The sequence below is a fragment of the Ailuropoda melanoleuca genome, chromosome 11 (assembly GCF_002007445.2).
Source record: "Ailuropoda melanoleuca isolate Jingjing chromosome 11, ASM200744v2, whole genome shotgun sequence".
NCBI lineage: Eukaryota > Metazoa > Chordata > Mammalia > Carnivora > Ursidae > Ailuropoda > Ailuropoda melanoleuca.
The window spans coordinates 81,525,866-81,543,268 of NC_048228.1; the positions used below are offsets into that span (position 1 = coordinate 81,525,866).

Here is a 17,403-nt window from a genome sequence, read left to right on the forward strand (position 1 = left end):
TATCATCATGCTATCGACGGGCTCATTTCACTATTACGAAATATTTAGAAATAGGGCTAGGACTTGGTGTCTTAAGTATCATACTTCTATTTGTTGTTTTCGTATCTGCCCCATTCTAGGTTTCCCAGGCTGGAGATTTGTTAATTGAAGTGTATGTAGAAAGGAAGGAACCTGACTGCAGTATTATAATTCGGGTAAGTCCTAAAGATGGATGTAAAGAGTATTTTTGGAAGTTGTAAGTATTAATATGCATTAATTTCTGTATCTTGAATTTTCCATTATTTCTTGTATTTTATTTTACCTGTCTAGTTCAAACAATGACTGATAGGATTGACTTTTTATTCCAAAATCCTCCAGGAATTCCATGTTTTAGTCATTTGGAAAGAGAACATCTTAGATGCTTTAGGTTATGGTTAGGATTTTCTGTATGTTCTAGAAAATAACCTGAGCTCAAATACTTGTTCCTCCCCTTCATAGCATCTTAACATCAGCTAAGTTAGCTTACTCTGAGTCGCAACTGTCTCCCCTGTAAAATGAGGAAAATTAAGTATTTACATCATATCATTGATGTGAGTCCTCAATAGGATACTGCCTGTAAAACAGTAAATTGCTTGGCATGCAAGTGTTTAATAAATAATCAATACTACTAGTCCTATATTATTTTTATTATTTCTTAATAGCCTCCCACTCTTGTATTCTAGACTGACTTCCTATCTTCCAATTTACTTGAATACTGGACAACTCTTCTCTTTTTTGAGAATATGAATCTTTTTTTTCCCCCTGAATTAAAGGTATCCTTGTGCTGCCATATTCTGTATTTCCTCTGCCATAGGCAGAGTAACAGTGACAATTCAGATTCCTACCCAGTTAAGATGACATTCTCTGTACGAGGAAGATACTCTGCCATCTGAAGTCCAAGATTTAAATAGAGTCTTATTTATTTCTGGACTTTAGTTTTGTTAACTACATTGTAATTATTCATTTATATTTTTTAATGAGTTCATATTGTGTCTCTGTGGCACTGGTTAACTCATTTAGAACATGAAATGAACTACTACAATCCTAAGTCCCTAAGAGGCAGGAGCCTTGCCAGTCCTTGGCCACATCACAGTTCTTATGCCGATCATGGTATGTTGATGATAGGGGACACAGGGAAGAAGTACAGATCATCACAAGTTCACCACTGATGCTAGAAGAGGTATGCAAATTACGTGACTTAGCTCCACCTCCACACACACTCTTCAGGTGCTCCTTTTAATGTTGTCTCACTGATAAGACCACAACACAAGTTCTTAGAGCTGAGCAAAATTCTTATTTTAGGTATATGACATAATTGGCTGTCACGTTTCACCCATTACAACTCCAAATTCTCTTTAAAAACAACAAAAGCTATGTAAAAATAATCATTAACATTTGTTTCATGCTGTAGACTTTAGAAGACTCTTCAGTTATGTTTATTTCAGCCCGGTCATTACCTCAGCCCCAGGAGGTAGGCAACGCAAGTAATGTCTCAAGTTTACATGAATACAAACTGGGAATTAAAAATATTAAGGCCAGAGCACATACCTTGATCATCATATTCCTAACCTGATGACCATCATACTGATTTGTATATTCCTTGGAGTAAAAACTTCCAAAGCGTGCTTTGTGTAGTTCTAGTGTTTCCAGGGGTTTCCTGTCCTTGGGAGTCTTCTGGGACAAGGAACAGAGTTCCGGTTTTCCATTCCTATGTCACCCTGAGGCACCCCCTGCTGACTCCTTCACAGTTTGGTTTCTCAGTAATATATTATTTTAAGAAAGAGTTAGGCTTCTTAAAAAAAAAAAAAATGTTAAAGCCATTCAGGTGAACAGCATTATTGAAATGATTCACCCAGGTTTCAACTACTTAAAGTTTTCCAATTTTCCCAGATAGTGAGGTTTTTTACTCTTTTAAGATTATATTTCATTGGGCTTTTAAAAATAGAAACCAGTGGACTTTATTGTATCGTTCATATATTCCGAAGAAAGCTATACATTTCACAAAGTCCAGAAGATAGACCATAGGAGTTATCTATAACAAAATGTGTTTTATGTTACTTACATATGTGCGATATGCTTATGATCAGTGCTGGACAGGAGAAATGGTAATGAGCACATTCCTTTTTGAAGAAATTTTTAAATAGGTACATACTTTACTGAAAATGTGCAAACTAGGTTGCAGTTGCAGTATCCTAATATTTAAAACATCTTCTGTTTAACATTATAACTAAATTCATACTGAAGACAGCCAGCTTGCTTTGTCCAGTATGCATTTAAGATTGGCAAAAACAAAAACAAGAAGAAACAAATCAAAAATCCCAAAAGTCCCTGAAGAAGAAGATGTGCTTATGCCATGGCCTGAGGCTTTGGGCCTCTCGTGGAGCTGGCCCCAAAGCTGGCACTGCACGCTCTGCCCTCTGCCCTGAAATCCTGGCTCCAGCTTGCTTTGGTATCCCACCATCTGTCACTTGGCACGGCAGGGCACACCCCAGACCACTAAAACATTGGGGCTTTTTGGCATGGTAGACAGCAGTCGATTGTGTGTAATTCAGGGCCCAGACTGAATAAACCAAACCGCTTTGAACTCTTGATTATGGAACTGATGAGTGAAAATTTTTAATCCTGGAATATGATTGGATTCACTGTTTGGTGAAGGTCCTTCTATGTATGACGAGGTACTTTCTTCCCTTCTTGAGTGATCTAATTGCTCAGTAAGTGAGAAAAAATATATATTCTTCCTGATTATGTCTATATTGTAATATCTTTCTGCACTCACATTAAAATGTATTACAGTTTATGGAGAAGATCAGAACAGGCTGTTTTTTCTATGTGCTTAGAGACGCTAAGTAAGCATACAAAGTAAGAAACTTGGAGCGTCGTTACGTTGGTAGATGGGGTGAGTGCTGTTGGCCCTGTCATTGGGTGACTTCTGTGTTTGACATACATTCTGAAGAAATGTTGCCTCTCTTCTAGATATCTCCTGTGACGGAAGCAGAGGAATTAACTAGTGATGTATTAGCAATAAAAAATATAATTCCTACAAAAGGGGATATCTGGGCCACATTTGAAGTCATTGAAAATGAAGAGCTAGGTAAGTGATTTTCATGCTAGGATTCTTAAATTCCTTACAGTGTGAAGAAGTACTATTTTTTGACAAGTCATTACAAACATGTTTTTTAAAGATTAACATCTCAGTTTGAATTCCCTTCTACCTCAGTGCGTGTGTTAACATATTATTGCCACTGGAGGTTGCCTCCCTATGATTTTACTCATCTCGATAATTTTACTGACTATAAAAATGTAGTGCAAAGCCTTAGGCACCTAGGTTGCTGCTTTAGGAAATAGGCCTTTGTTTATAAGGACAAGCAATTTGATTTGTAACCATATTCTAAGTGGCCACCCACCTTATTCTTATATACTACTCTTTTAACAAAAACAAAAAATGTTGATTTAAAAGATTTTTATTTTAAAAATTTGTTTTACGCCTGGTGGAAGCTTAGTTTTTGGCTTTTTCCCTGTCCTCTGTCTTTAGTGGAGTGGATCAGATATTTTGTCGTCTTTTATCTCAGAGGTGGAAGGACGAAGAGAGCTTTTAAAACACCTTGACTACCCCAGTAGTCAAATGCTGAATAAGCTTTACATCCTAATGACACCATTTGGTTGTAAAGACCTCTAGGGGAAAAAAAAAAAAAAAAAAGATGCAGAATGTCTTTGTACCTTGACCATCTGTCTAGCTGATACCTACTAAGGTCTTGGGACCCTTTCAAGTATAGTTGTAAAACTGCCAAAAGTAAAATCTTGCCACCTGCAAGCTCAAGATAAAAATTAAAATTCAACATTGGAATACCCCATGGTGTATTATTAGGAGTGTTGGAGTCAATGTTAGAATGAAATGGGATGTCAGATACTTTGTCTTTCATTAGTTCATCTTGATGTTTTCATATCTTTCTTTATATCGTGCATGATTCTTTAAAAATCTAATTTGTATTAAAATGAAGTTTTTAATATTCATTGTCAGGAGTCCATGACTCCCAGGCTTTGGTGTTGGTTCACACTGTGTCTCCCCATACTCAGTCACCCCATTTACAGGAGGGGGTCTAGCGCATGGTCACTGTGATCCCCCCAGCCTCCAAGTCCAGTTGATTTGCTTCAGGCTTGACTTGCCCTTTCTGTAGAGTTTATTGTTACTGACCATGCCCTTTCCTTTTGAAGGTCTTCACTCTGTTTGCGACACTGCCTGGATGGTCCTCCTCCCTCTCTAATGGTTTTATCTCATTTATCAATTCTATTTCTGTTTATCCCCTAAGTGGTAGGTTTCTGCTGACCCAGTCTCCTTTGTCATCTTTTCTCATTGTACACGTTCTTTATAGATAATCCCTTCTTTCTTTGTGCTTGCCTAACCTGCATGAGCTGGTGTTTCCAGGTGCCTCTTTACCCTCCCCCATCTGGCCCACCAGTTGACTTCCTTTAAAATCCATACTTAGGGTTCCTTTGCACTGTGTCTTATCTTATAGTGCCTATCACATGGATATATATTCATCTCTTGAGAGCTCCTTGGAAGGAAGGGGGAACTTTCTTTTTTTGTAATCTCTAGTGCTCCCAGCATAGTGCCTTTGGCATAGTTGCCAGACAATTAAAGTCTACTGAATAAGTGAAGGGCAATTTTCGCATTACTATAGGTATGCAGATGGTGCAGTCTTTTGATTTTTGTTGTTTCGTTTTAAGGAAAGGAGGTAGGTTACTAGCTTCTTCATATTTGTGAGTAAAAGGTAACTGTATTACTGCCAAAAGTATCTTTCTAAATTACAAATAAGATCATATTGTTCCGTTTAAAACCCTTTGGTTGTTTCCTCATTGCCTGTCCTTCAAAACCCAGTTCAAATAACCTGTCTTCCATGATGATGTTTAGATGAACATAGTTCTTCTCGCTGAGATTTCTCCGATTACTTGTTTATCGATCTGTAACACTGCATATTATCTAACTTGTAGAATAGTAACATATGTATATCTGGCTCTGTCCTAGACCATATTTTTTTTTAGGATATTTACATGGTTTTTTAGACCTTTATATCTGTCACTTCCTCTAGTATAATGCCTTGATGTGGAACATACCCTACAAATACCTTGTTAACTGAGGTGGAACAAAACACAGATGCATTCTGAACTTGAGTGACTTGGACTCTTGCTGTTTGGATTAGATGTATCAAAATGTGGAAGGTACATGAAAAGTGATTCCTGCTTACAGATTAGGAATCACTAGGCGAGCTCAAGGCCCTGCTTAGCTCTAAGACAGCTGATTGTTTCTGATATGCCTCTGTTTCTGTTGTTTTTATTAGGAGATGCACAGCAAAATCATGAATCATGGATTTGGGCGTAGCCATCCTCTCCCCACTACTCTTATTCTCTCAAGGATTGAATCAAAGCATATCCCTGTGTCACATCACTGGGTCTCTGTGCCTCTGGGCATTGGTGCTCCTGACTGAGAGGAGCAAGCAGAATGAATGAGGCTAGGAAGGAATTATATTTAACTAGAAGAGAGATTGCAGTATATCTGGAAACATTGTTACTAGATTTCTCTTGGAAAATGAAGGGTAGCTTACTCAGAAAATGAGTATCAACTTGCATATGACAATTAGTACATCACAAATGGTAAGATTGGATTGGGTTTTGTTGTTGTTGTTGTTGGTTTCTTTTTTCCAATGTAAAAAAACGAAAGTTTTTATGAGAATATAAAAAAAACTTAGGAGACCTCAAGTTGTTTGGATTTGCGAATATCTAAATATATAATCAAAGGAACACCCCATGCACACCAAGAAAAAAGGCATTTGATGGAGTTAAGAATTCAGATTTGTCATGGTTTTAATATTTGGTCAACTTTTTAAGAAGAATTTTCCTGAAGAGAAAGCAAAGATCATTCTTACTGCTTCTAAGGGAGCAATGCTGGGAATGCAGCAGAGGGGCCTGTGATTGTGAGGGCTTACTGAAGCAGATGGGAACCTGTGTGCTCCACCTGACCTTCTGAAATGTTAAAAGCTTTATTTCTAGTAACATGCAGAGAAGATAAAGTGAAATATAAAAAGAAGATAAAAGTGAAGGCGTTGGTAGTCACAAGATTGTAGTTGATAGGAAGAATGTCAGCAGGGAATTTTGCTGCTTTTTCAAATGTAAATATAAATCCCCCCAAGTAACAAAGTAACCAAAAATAAATAGATAAATAGGTAAATAGGTAAGTGAATCTCAGAAGTGCTGGATTTTATTTTAGGGGTCAGTAAATTTTAAAGCAATAGTTTTCTACCCTATCCTATCCAATGCCCCTTTTTATAATAAATATTTTGTAATGTTCCCTTAACTCTTCTGAGATAATCTATTATACTTTTAAAAAATTTAATATTATTCCCTAATTATATGAAAATAAGAAAAATATATATTGCATAAATGCTCAGACACTCCTAGATGGTTGAGGATAATGAAAATAGATTCTTAAACCTATACATGGATGTGACAACTGCAGATGCAGATGGAAGCATGTCATTTGTGACTTGGGTATCACTAGCATTATTACTGCCATTGGTGAAATAGTGTCTTAGTCCATTTGGGCTGCTATAACCGTTCTGTAGACTGGGGGCTTATCAACAGTAGAAATTATTTTTTACAGTTCTGGAGGCTGGGAAGTTTCACAAGATCAATGTGCCAGCAGATTCAGTGTCTGGTGGAGCATGCTTCCAGCTTCACAGAGAGCTGTCTTTTCCCTGTGTTCTCACATGGTGGAAGGGAACTCTTTGGGGTCTCATTTATTTTAAAAGGGCACTAATCCCATTCATGAGGGCTCTGTGCATGTGACCAGCAAAATGTCCTCCCTACTAATACCATCACCTTGGGGATTAGGTTCTGACATAGAGTGATCTTGTTTTGCTTATATGGTAGTCAGATTAATGGAAAAATATGTCATATTAAATCCATATAAATATTTTGAGAATTTATATGTAAAGCTGAGTTAGATCTGGGCTCAGTTAATTTATAAATTGGTTTTTCCTCTAAGTGAATGTCTGATGGGACATTTGAAATTTGTACTGGATAAAGAAAAGTCATTCTTTGTCTCATTCTTTGAAAGATGCCAAGCATCCTTAACCCACTGCGGCCAATCACTGAGACAGGCTGAAACCCCCTGAGGAGAAGGCATCACCTTCATCCAGGGTTAACCTTCTCGTGTATGCTCTTATTTTAATGCTTCATCTTAAAACTGAAGCTGTCCTCTGCTGATGTGGTCCCTTTACATGCTGGAAAAAAGTAAATAAATAAATAACCACCCAGGGGGCCTCGTTTAAGTGAAAGCTTCAAGTTTGTGAAGCAGTTGCATTCTCTAAAGCAATATCATAACAAAGCATTTCCTTGTTTCTTCCTCATAGTTACTGTGATATGGAGGATCTGTTCATTTTTTTTTTTTTTTAAGATTTTATTTATTTGAGAAAAGGGGAGAGAGAGAGAGCGCTAGCACAGGAGCTGGGGCAGAGGAAGAGGGAGAAGCAGACTCCCCACTGAGCAGGGAGCCCGACAGGGTGCTCAATCCCAGGACCCTGGGACCATGACCTGGCCCAAGGCAGGTATTCAACCGACTGAGCCACCCAGGTGCCCCAGATCTGTTCACTTTTAATCCAGGTTCTTTCTAGCCTTTCTCCTGAAGACACAGAAAGTGCTTTCACCCTCTGATTGTGGACAGGACAGAGAAAAACTTGCATAGCCCTCTAGTTTCACACTAAGAATTCAACTATTGAGGGAATCATCATTTCAGGAAATCCTGTGTCACTACTGCCAGAAATTTAAGGATAGCACCTGTTATTTGGAGTGAAAATGGATAGCTCTCTCTCTAACAAGGGAGGCCAGGTTTATTCTGTGAACGTGATTTTAAGATATTGATCATGTGATTTACCTAGCTAAATAACCACCTCCATAACCTTTTCTTCTCAAATAACTACACTGAATTTTCAGCAATTTTTATGCTATAGATAGTATGCAACTGAGTTATTTATTTCTAGTAATGCCCTAATGCCAGATGACGTGCATACCATATAATTTATCATGACAGATGGTTGCAAATGGAACTATAAATAAAAACTTGTTTATTTGTAGGAATTTATATTCCGGCAATGTTTGATGTCTCAATTTTCCCTGCCTAGTCTCTCTTCAGGTGGATTTTAATGCCATTTTATAAATGTAGCATTTGATAGTCTAATAAATACTTATCTTTTCATCCCATGGTTCAGCTCTTGCTTTTATGCTGGAACATGGATCTTCAGGATTTTCATTCTCCTGAAGTATTTCATACTGTGATACTGATGAGAAAAACATACTTGACAAATTTTTTTGCAAATCTGTATTTATTTCTGTATCTACGGTGTCAGTAGATACAGTATAACTGAGATCACTGTAGTATCTATTTGTAATAGTGACCCTCTAATACAAATGTTCTAATACTCAGAGGTCTCTGGATATTGTTTTCCAGTTGGGAATATAAATCTCACTTCCAAGCCAACTGTGGGCTCATCAGTTTCCTTAAATCCAGGATGTTGAAACAAAGTATTATTTTCTTACCATCTTCTCACAATGATAGGCAAGGAAGGGGGGGATATGAACTGACATTGTTTTTCACTATTTGTTACCTTGTTTCAGCCTCAAAAAAATCTTAGCAAGTTGATGCTTTTTTCCCCAAATTGCGTGTAAGAAAATCATTATGTGGGAGTTCACATAGTTGCCCAAAATAAAACGTTAAGTGTGGCATTTAAAAATACTGGGCTTGAAAGTAAGATAGATTTGAGGTCCAAATCTTTGTTCTTCCCTTGAACCAGCTAGGGTTTGACTTTAGGCAAGTCGATTCTGATCCTTGGGTTCCTTCACATGTATAATATGAGTGATACCTAATGAAGAGTGCTGTGTAGATTAAAAGTGATAACAGGTGCAAAGTATCTGGTATATATAATGTCTGATACATAGTTATTCCAGAAATGGCAACTGTTAATGGTATCAGTAGTGTCCCAGAGATTGCAAGTAGTGGAACCAAGGGTAGGTAATGCCAAATGTAAAGAGAGTGCTCATTATATTGCTAGTTGGTTTTTTTTTTTTAAATACACTTAATTCTAATTATAAACTCCATTAAGAGAAGGCAACCATTTATGGAGTGATCAAACATTGAATTTAAAACTTTGGCAATTTATGGGAAATTATGATTTTTGTCAAACCTTTTAGAAAATTACTTGAAGAGGGGTGGCTCTACCTGGGTGGCTCAGTGGGTTAAGTATTTGCCTTCAGCTCAGGTCATAATCTCAGGGTCCTGGGATTGAGCCCCACAATGGACCCCCTGCTCAACGGGGAGTCTGTTTCTTCCTCTCCTCTGCCTGCTGCTCCCCCTGCTTGTGCGCTCTCCCTCTCTCTCAAATAAATAAAATCTTTAGAAAAAAATTACTTGAAGAAAAATGGAATTGATAAAGCACAGAAGATTTTGTCTGATTTTACAAAGAATTTTTTCTGCTGATTCATTTACAAATATTTTCTGTTAATTATAGTCCACCATCGAAATTCACGAGATACTTCATTCCTTGAATATTTATTGAATATGTTATGTACTTAGCAGTCTGCTGTGTACAAAGGATATATTTGTAAATAAGTGGTAGACTTGCCCTTAAGATGTATGGCTTAGTTGCTCATTATTGTGGTGGTGGTGTTTGTGGGGTTTTGTTTTTTGTTTTTTGGTAATTGCCATTGTCATAGATAGTAGGATTGCTCCAAAAAGCGTAGAATTCAGAACTGCATTTCCTTATACTGAACAGTAAGCAAAAATCTGTTTCTTTACACTGGAAGCAGAAAAATTTGTTTTCTTCTTCTGTGGACCTGAGATTATTGATAAGTTCTGGAATGCTGTGATTCTGGCAGGGGAGATCAGTATTAAGGAGGATGTGATATATTTAGTCATTTTACTTTTGATTTATCACCAATTACAATATCATGGTTCCTATATGGGTATGATGCTCTTGACATGCTCTTTCTTGTTTGTCATTAACATTCTTACTTCAACTGAAAATGAAAAGCCAGAATGCTGTGCTCTTTGTATCTAGGAAGGGATGGAAGAGTTGAATTGACTTATACATGGCTATGATCCTGAGAAAGCTGCATCAGCATCTTTACGTTAAAGCTAATGTTCTTGCTATTTCAATTATGCCATTTTTAGGGTACTGTGAAAAGGTTTGAATTTCCTTTTTTTCCGAGTATATGTTTCTTTTGTAAGATTTTATTAACCAATTGTCTTATTTTGATCAGGAAAAAAACTTTCTATGAAGCTTTTGATTTTAATTGTAAAAACCAGGTTTTTAAACTCTATGCTAAGAATTTGTGATATATTTAAAAATATGATTGCCTAAAGCAAAACATATGGATGACTATCAAGGAGAAATCTATAGGATGTCATTAGCTTCTTGCTTTTGGATTATAGTATCAATAGTTACTGTATAATGCCACGTAGTATTTCTGATTGATATTTTCACTAATAGACATAAATGACTTGGTAGTATTTTGTGATTATTTTCATTCTCTGTTGAAGGCATATTTTATAATTTCATACTAATTGACTGTGATATTATCAGATATAAATTGTTCACTGGTATTGATCAGAAATTATAACATGCTAATCATATTGGGATAAACAAAGGTTATTACCTACTACTGAACAAAAGTAACTTTGCTAGTCCTTTTACAATTAATTACTTGCATATGCAAATAGCTTTCCATAAGCAAACCGGAATGTTATCTGAATTAAAAAGGAGATGGGATAAGAAACCGATTTCTTTTACAAAAGGGTAGCATTATTTCTGAGATTTCATGTAAAGGATAGCACCTCTGAATTTCTTTTTTTTCAAAAGCTGAGTAACAAATGTCCCTGCACATATTCATTTATACAGTAAATTTCACCATACGCTTAACGGTGTTCTAGGTGCTAGGGTCTCTCATATATAGTCCTAGCGTTGTTATTGTATAACATAAGATACGGTTATATTTTTTGTTGCATACAGATCTTTTTTAAAGGGTTTTTTAAAATTTATAAAAACTGATAATTTTTTTCAGTTTGATTTGTTTTTATGTTTTGCAGAACGCCCTCTTCACTACACAGAAAATGTGTTGGAACAGGTGCTTCGGTGGAGTTCATTAGCTGAACCTGGCTCTGCTTATCTTGTGGTGAAGAGATTCTTAACCATTGATACAATTAAACACTATAATGGTAGGTGCTATTATTTTACGTTACAACTACAATTGAAATTTCAGGTGGCTAGAGGATAATTGTTATGACACAAGTATTATTTGATAATGTAAAAAATGGGAAGCTAAATAGAGAATCCACTTGACACACAGTGTTGTAGAACAGGAAGAAAAATATATAGACCGGAGTCCCTAGTGCCAGATTCAGAATTTTCTGGAGAGTAACACTCTGCTAATAGTTGGCTGCTTTGATAGTCCCAAGTTAAGGTTTTTGTAATGAATGGTTTCTGTAATTTTTAAAAGGGCTTTTTGCAGGACTTCATGTGTTTTTCTAATTTTTAGGTAGATGGTGATTCTTCTTCCTGAATTATGTTTCCATTTGAAAGTTCTCTAGGCATTCAAGTAGTGCACATTATACAAGCTCTGAGACTGTGTGCTTGTTGTAATTCCCACTTATTTTTGGGTGATAATGACAAAAAAAAAAAAGTACAAAATGATATGCTTCCAGTAAGAATACTTGCCATCCAGTTGGGAGAAGACATGTACACATGTACGGTTAAATAAGTTAGCACAAGGGAAACATGCCAGCCAGTCTCTGAACCCTTGTGAGCTATTAGAGAACTTTTATTTTCAAACTGATTCTTCTGTTGTCATTAACAAATTAGGAGAAAGATTTTCTGCCGGCACTCTACATAAACTCCGGAAGCAAAGGATTTAAGTTTTAGAAGATAAAATTCACTACAACTTTTACAATTGATATTAATAATAAATGTTACTATTTATTACTCGCATATCATTAACTGAGCTCTCTACCTAACAAAGCTCATTTAAAGTTTTTTTAAAATTTCCAAATGGGGAAAGAGAAGTGCAGAGAAATGAAGTAATTTGCCCCAGATCATACAGTTACTAAATACTGGATTTGAGAACAGATTGGTCTGTCGTCTAATTTTATATATATGTCCAGCTCTTAAATGCCATAAACCTGCTTAGAAGGATTTCAGGCTCCCCAGCTAATAGCCATCGATCAGTCAGTTCTTAATTGTACCCCAGCTAACCTGATACATTTCTGATTTCGTGGTAATGTCCTCGTCTGTTCTGGCAGCTAGAACTACAGTAGACTGGGTGGCTTATAAACAGCAGGAATTTATTTCTCACGGTTTGGAGGCTGGAAGTGTGAGATGAAGGTGGCAGCATGGTCCAGTTCTGGTGAGAGCCTTCTTCAGGTTGCAGACTTCCTTTCTTGTCTCCTCACAGCATGGAGAACAAAGTAAGGAAGCAGGCTCTATTGTGATTCTTAGTAGGACCCTAGTCCTATCATGAGGGCTCTGCCCACAGACCTCATCTAATGCTAATTCCCTTGGTAAAGGCCTCACCTCCTAGTACCATCACACCAGGAGGTAGCGTTTCAATGTACAAGTTTTGGTGGGACACAAATATTCAGTCCTTCACGTGTCCTTTATAGTTTATATATCTGTCCTTTATATCATATACTTACCTGAAAGCATTTTGACAAAAGGCAAGCAGTGTAACAATTTCTGTGTCATTCTGCTCTTACAGGCATCTAAATAAACAGAGCAGGTATCTTCCTCTTGCTGGAGAAATTTAGCCTTTTAGAAACCATAATCTTATTTTATTTTATTTTTTTTTCCTTCTTTTTTTTTTTAAATTTTATTTTATTATATTATGTTAATCACCATACAGTACATCCCCAGATTCCGATGTAAAGTTTGATTTCATTAGTTGCGTATAACACCCAGTGCACCATGCAATACGTGCCCTCCCTACTACCCATCACCAGGCTATCCCCTTCCCCCACCCCCTCCCCTCTGAAGTCCTCAGTTTGCCTCTCACAGTCCATAGTCTCTCATGTTTCATTCCCCCCTCTGATTACCCCCCTTTTCTTTATCCCTTTCTTCCCCTACCGATCCTCCTAGTTCTTATGTTCCATAGATGAGAGAAATCATATGATAATTGTCTTTCTCTGCTTGACTTATTTCACTTAGCATTATCTCCTCCAGTGCCGTCCATGTTGCAGCAAATGTTGAGAATTCGTTCTTTCTGATAGCTGAGTAATATTCCATTGTATATATGGACCACAGCTTCTTAATCCAGTCATCTGTTGAAGGGCATCTCGGCTCCTTCCATGATTTGGCTATTGTGGACAATGCAGCTATGAACATTGGGGTGCATATGGCCCTTCTCTTTACTACGTCTGTATCTTTGGGGTAAACACCCAGTAGTGCAATGGCTGGGTCATAGGGTAGTTCAATTTTTAACTTTTTAAGGGACCTCCACACTGTTTTCCAGAGTGGCTGTACCAACTTGCATTCCCACCAACAATGTAGGAGGGATCCCCTTTCTCCACATCCTCTCCAACAATTGTTGTTTCTTGCCTTGTCTATCTTTGCCATTCTAACTGGCGTAAGGTGGTATCTCAGTGTGGTTTTGATTTGAATTTCCCTGATGGCTAATGATTTTGAACATTTTTTCATGTGTCTGTTAGCCATTTGTATGTCTTCATTGGAAAAGTGTCTGTTCATATCTTCTGCCCATTTTATGATTTGTTTATTTGTTTCTCGTGTATTGAGTTTGAGAAGTTCTTTGTAGATCTTGGATACCAGTCCTTTATCTGTGGTGTCCTTTGCAAATATATTCTCCCATTCCGTGGGCTGTCTCTTAGTTTTTTTGACTGTTTCCTTGGCTGTGCAGAAGCTCTTTATCCTGATAAAGTCCCATAAGTTCATTTTATCTTTTATTTCTCTTGCCTTTGGAGATGTGTCGTGAAAAAGGTTGCTCTGGCCGATGTCATAGAAGTTGTTGCCTATGTTCTCCTCTAGAATTTTGATGGATTCCTGTCTCACATTGAGGTCTTTCATCCATTTGGAGTTTATTTTTGTGTATGGTGTGAGAGAGTGGTCAAGTTTCATTCTTTTGCATGTAGCTGTCCAATTTTCCCAGCACCATTTATTGAAGAGACTGTCTTTTTTCCACCGGATGTTTTTTCCTGCTTTATCAAAGATTAGTTGCCCAAAGAGCCGAGGGTCCATTTCTGGGTTCTCTATTCTGTTCCATTGGTCGATGTGTCTGTTTTTGTGCCAGTACCATGCTGTCTTTGTGATCACAGCTTTGTAGTACAGCTCGAAATCCGGCATTGTGATGCCCCCAGCTTTGTTTTTCCTTTTCAACAGTTCCTTGGAGATTCGGGGCCTTTTCTGGTTCCATACAAATTTAAGGACTATTTGTTCCAGTTCTTTGAAAAATGTCCTCGGTATTTTGATCGGGATAGCATTGAAAGTGTAGATTGCTCTGGGTAGTATGGACATTTTAACTATGTTAATTCTTCCAATCCATGAGCATGGAATATTTTTCCATCTTTTTATGTCTTCCTCAATATCTTTCAAAAGTGATCTATAGTTTCTAGCATATAGGTCCTTTACGTCTCTGGTTAAGTTAATTCCAAGGTAACGCATGGTTTTTGGTGTTATTGTAAATGGGATGGATTCCCTAATTTCTCTTTCTTCAGTCTCGTTATTCGTGTATAGAAATGCAACTGATTTCTGGGCATTGATTTTGTATCCTGCCACCTTACTGAATTGTTCTATAACTTCTAATAGTTTGGGAGTGGATTCCTTTGGGTTTTCCATATAGAGTATCATGTCATCTGCAAAGAGAGACAGTTTGACTTCTTCTTTGCCGATTTGGATACCTTTGATCCCTTTTTGTCTTCTGATTGCTGTTGCAAGGACTTCTAGTACTATGTTGAATAATAGTGGCGAGAGTGGGCATCCTTGTCGTGTTCCTGATCTTAAGGGAAAGGCTTCCAGCTTTTCCCCATTGAGAATAATGCTTGCAGTAGGCTTTTCATAGATGGCTTTTATGAGATTGAGAAATGTACCCTCTATTCCTACACTCTGAAGGGTTTTAATCAGGAAAGGATGCTGTATTTTGTCAAATGCTTTTTCTGCATCAATTGAGAGGATCATATGGTTCTTGAGTCTTTTCTTGTTGATATGATGTATCACATTGATTGATTTGCGAGTGTTGAACCATGCTTGCATCCCAGGTATGAATCCCACTTGGTCATGATGGATAATCCTTTTAATGTACTGTTGGATTCTATTAGCAAGGATCTTGTTGAGGATTTTGGCATCCATATTCATTAGAGAAATCGGTCTGTAATTCTCCTTTTTGAGGGGGTCTTTGCCTGGTTTGGGGATCAAGGTAATATTAGCCTCATAGAATGAGTTTGGTAGCTTTCCTTCTGTTTCTATTTTTTGAAATAGCTTTAGGAGAATAGGTATTATTTCTTCTTTGAATGTTTGGTAGAATTCCCCAGGAAAACCGTCTGGGCCTGGAGTTTTATTATTTGGAAGGTTGTTTATCACTGACTCAATTTCTTCATAGTTAATTGGCCTATTTAAGAAATCTATTTCTTCCTGTTTCAGTCTTGGTAGTTTATAGGTTTCCAGGAAGGCCTCCATCTCTTCCAGATTGTTTAGTTTTTTGGCATATAGCTGTTGATAAAAGTTTCTAATAATCCTTGCAATTTCAATGGTGCTGGTCGTGACCTCTCCCTTTTCAGTCATAATTTTAATAATCTCAGTCCTTTCTCTTTGTTTTTGGACAAGTTTTGCCAGTGGTCTATCAATTTTATGGATTCTCTCAAAGAACCAGCTTCTAGTCCTGTTGATCTGCTCTACTGTGGTTCTGGTCTCTAATTCATTGATTTCTGCTCTAATCTTGGTCAACTCCTTCCTTGTCAGTGGGTTAGGCCTGTCCCTCTGTTGCTGTTCCAGTTTCTTGAGGTGAGAATATAGAAACTGCATTTTAGATTTTTCTATTCTTTTGAGTGAGGCTTGGATGGCTATGTATTTCCCCCTTAGGACTGCCTTTGCAGTATCCCATAGGTTTTGGACCGTTGTGTATTCATTCTCGTTGGTCTCCATAAATTGTTTAATTTGTTTTTTGATTTCCTGGTTTATCGAGTCATTCTTGAGCAGGATGGTTCTTAGCCTCCAAGTGTTTGAGTTTCTTCCAGGTTTTTCCTTGTGGTTGAGTTCCAATTTCAGAGCGTTGTGGTCTGAGAATATGCAGGGGATAATTTCAATCTTTTGGTATTGGCTGAGACCTGTTTTGTGTCCCAGAGCATGATCTATTCTTGAGAATGTTCCATGGGCATTTGAATAGAATGAGTATTCTTTGGTTCTGGGGTGTAGTGTTCTATATATATCTATGAGGTCCAACTCGTCGAGTATGGCATTCAAAGCCTTTGATTCTTTGCTTAGTTTTTGCCAGGGTGTTCTGTCTATTTCTGATAGTGGGGTGTTGAGGTCCCCTACTATTACTGTGTTCTTATCTATATGTCTCTTTATTTTGGTTAAGAGTTGGCTTGTGTATCTTGCTGCTCCCCTGTTGGGGGCATATATATTAATAATTGTCATATCCACTTGTTGAATACTTCCTTTAAGAATAATATAGTGCCCTTCTGTATCTCTCTCTATGGCCTCTAGTTTAAAATCCAGTCTATCTGATATGAGAATTGCTACTCCAGCTTTCTTTTGAGGTCCATTTGCGTGGAAGATGGTACTCCATCCCCTTACTCTAAGTCTGAATGCATCTTTGGGTTCAAAATGAGTCTCTTGTAGACAGCAAATGGATGGGTCATGTCTTTTTATCCAATCTGCAACCCTGTGGCGTTTTATGGGAGAGTTTAAGCCATTTAGATTGATAGAGATTATTGACAGATATGATTTTAATGATGCCATTTCTCTTTAAAGTCTTTGTATCGGTTGTGACTTGCTGCTCTGTATCACTCTTGGGGCCTTTTTACCTTTATAGAGCCCCCCTTAATATCTCCTGTAGGGCTGGTTTCGTGGTTACGAAATTGGTTAATGATTGGCGATTTTGGAACGTCTTTATTTCTCCATCAATTCTGAATGACAGCTTTGCTGGATAAAGGATCCTTGGCTGCATGTTTTTCTCTGAAAGAGCTTTAAAAATGCCCCCCCAAGCCTTTCTCTCATTCCAGGTCTCTGTAGACAGGTCTGACGTAATCCTNACCCCACACCGGCGTCCCAGCCCTCACTTCCAGGGCCGGCACGTCTCTGTCCTTTGTGTTTCCAACCCCGCCAGCCGCCAGCCGCC

General features: G+C 37.6%; 1 protein-coding gene across 5 annotated transcripts in view; it reads left to right on the forward strand.

The window, feature by feature from the left end:
- Positions 1-17,403, forward strand: part of ARAP2 (ArfGAP with RhoGAP domain, ankyrin repeat and PH domain 2) — a 191,473-nt gene that overhangs the window by 128,621 nt on the left and 45,449 nt on the right. For all 5 annotated transcript variants that reach the window (XM_002929010.4, XM_034671975.1, XM_034671976.1 and 2 more), the window contains 3 exons: positions 120-194; positions 2,992-3,109; positions 11,153-11,281. In XM_002929010.4, the coding sequence (XP_002929056.1) occupies positions 120-194; positions 2,992-3,109; positions 11,153-11,281 (322 nt within the window). The remainder of the gene's footprint in view (positions 1-119; positions 195-2,991; positions 3,110-11,152; positions 11,282-17,403) is intronic.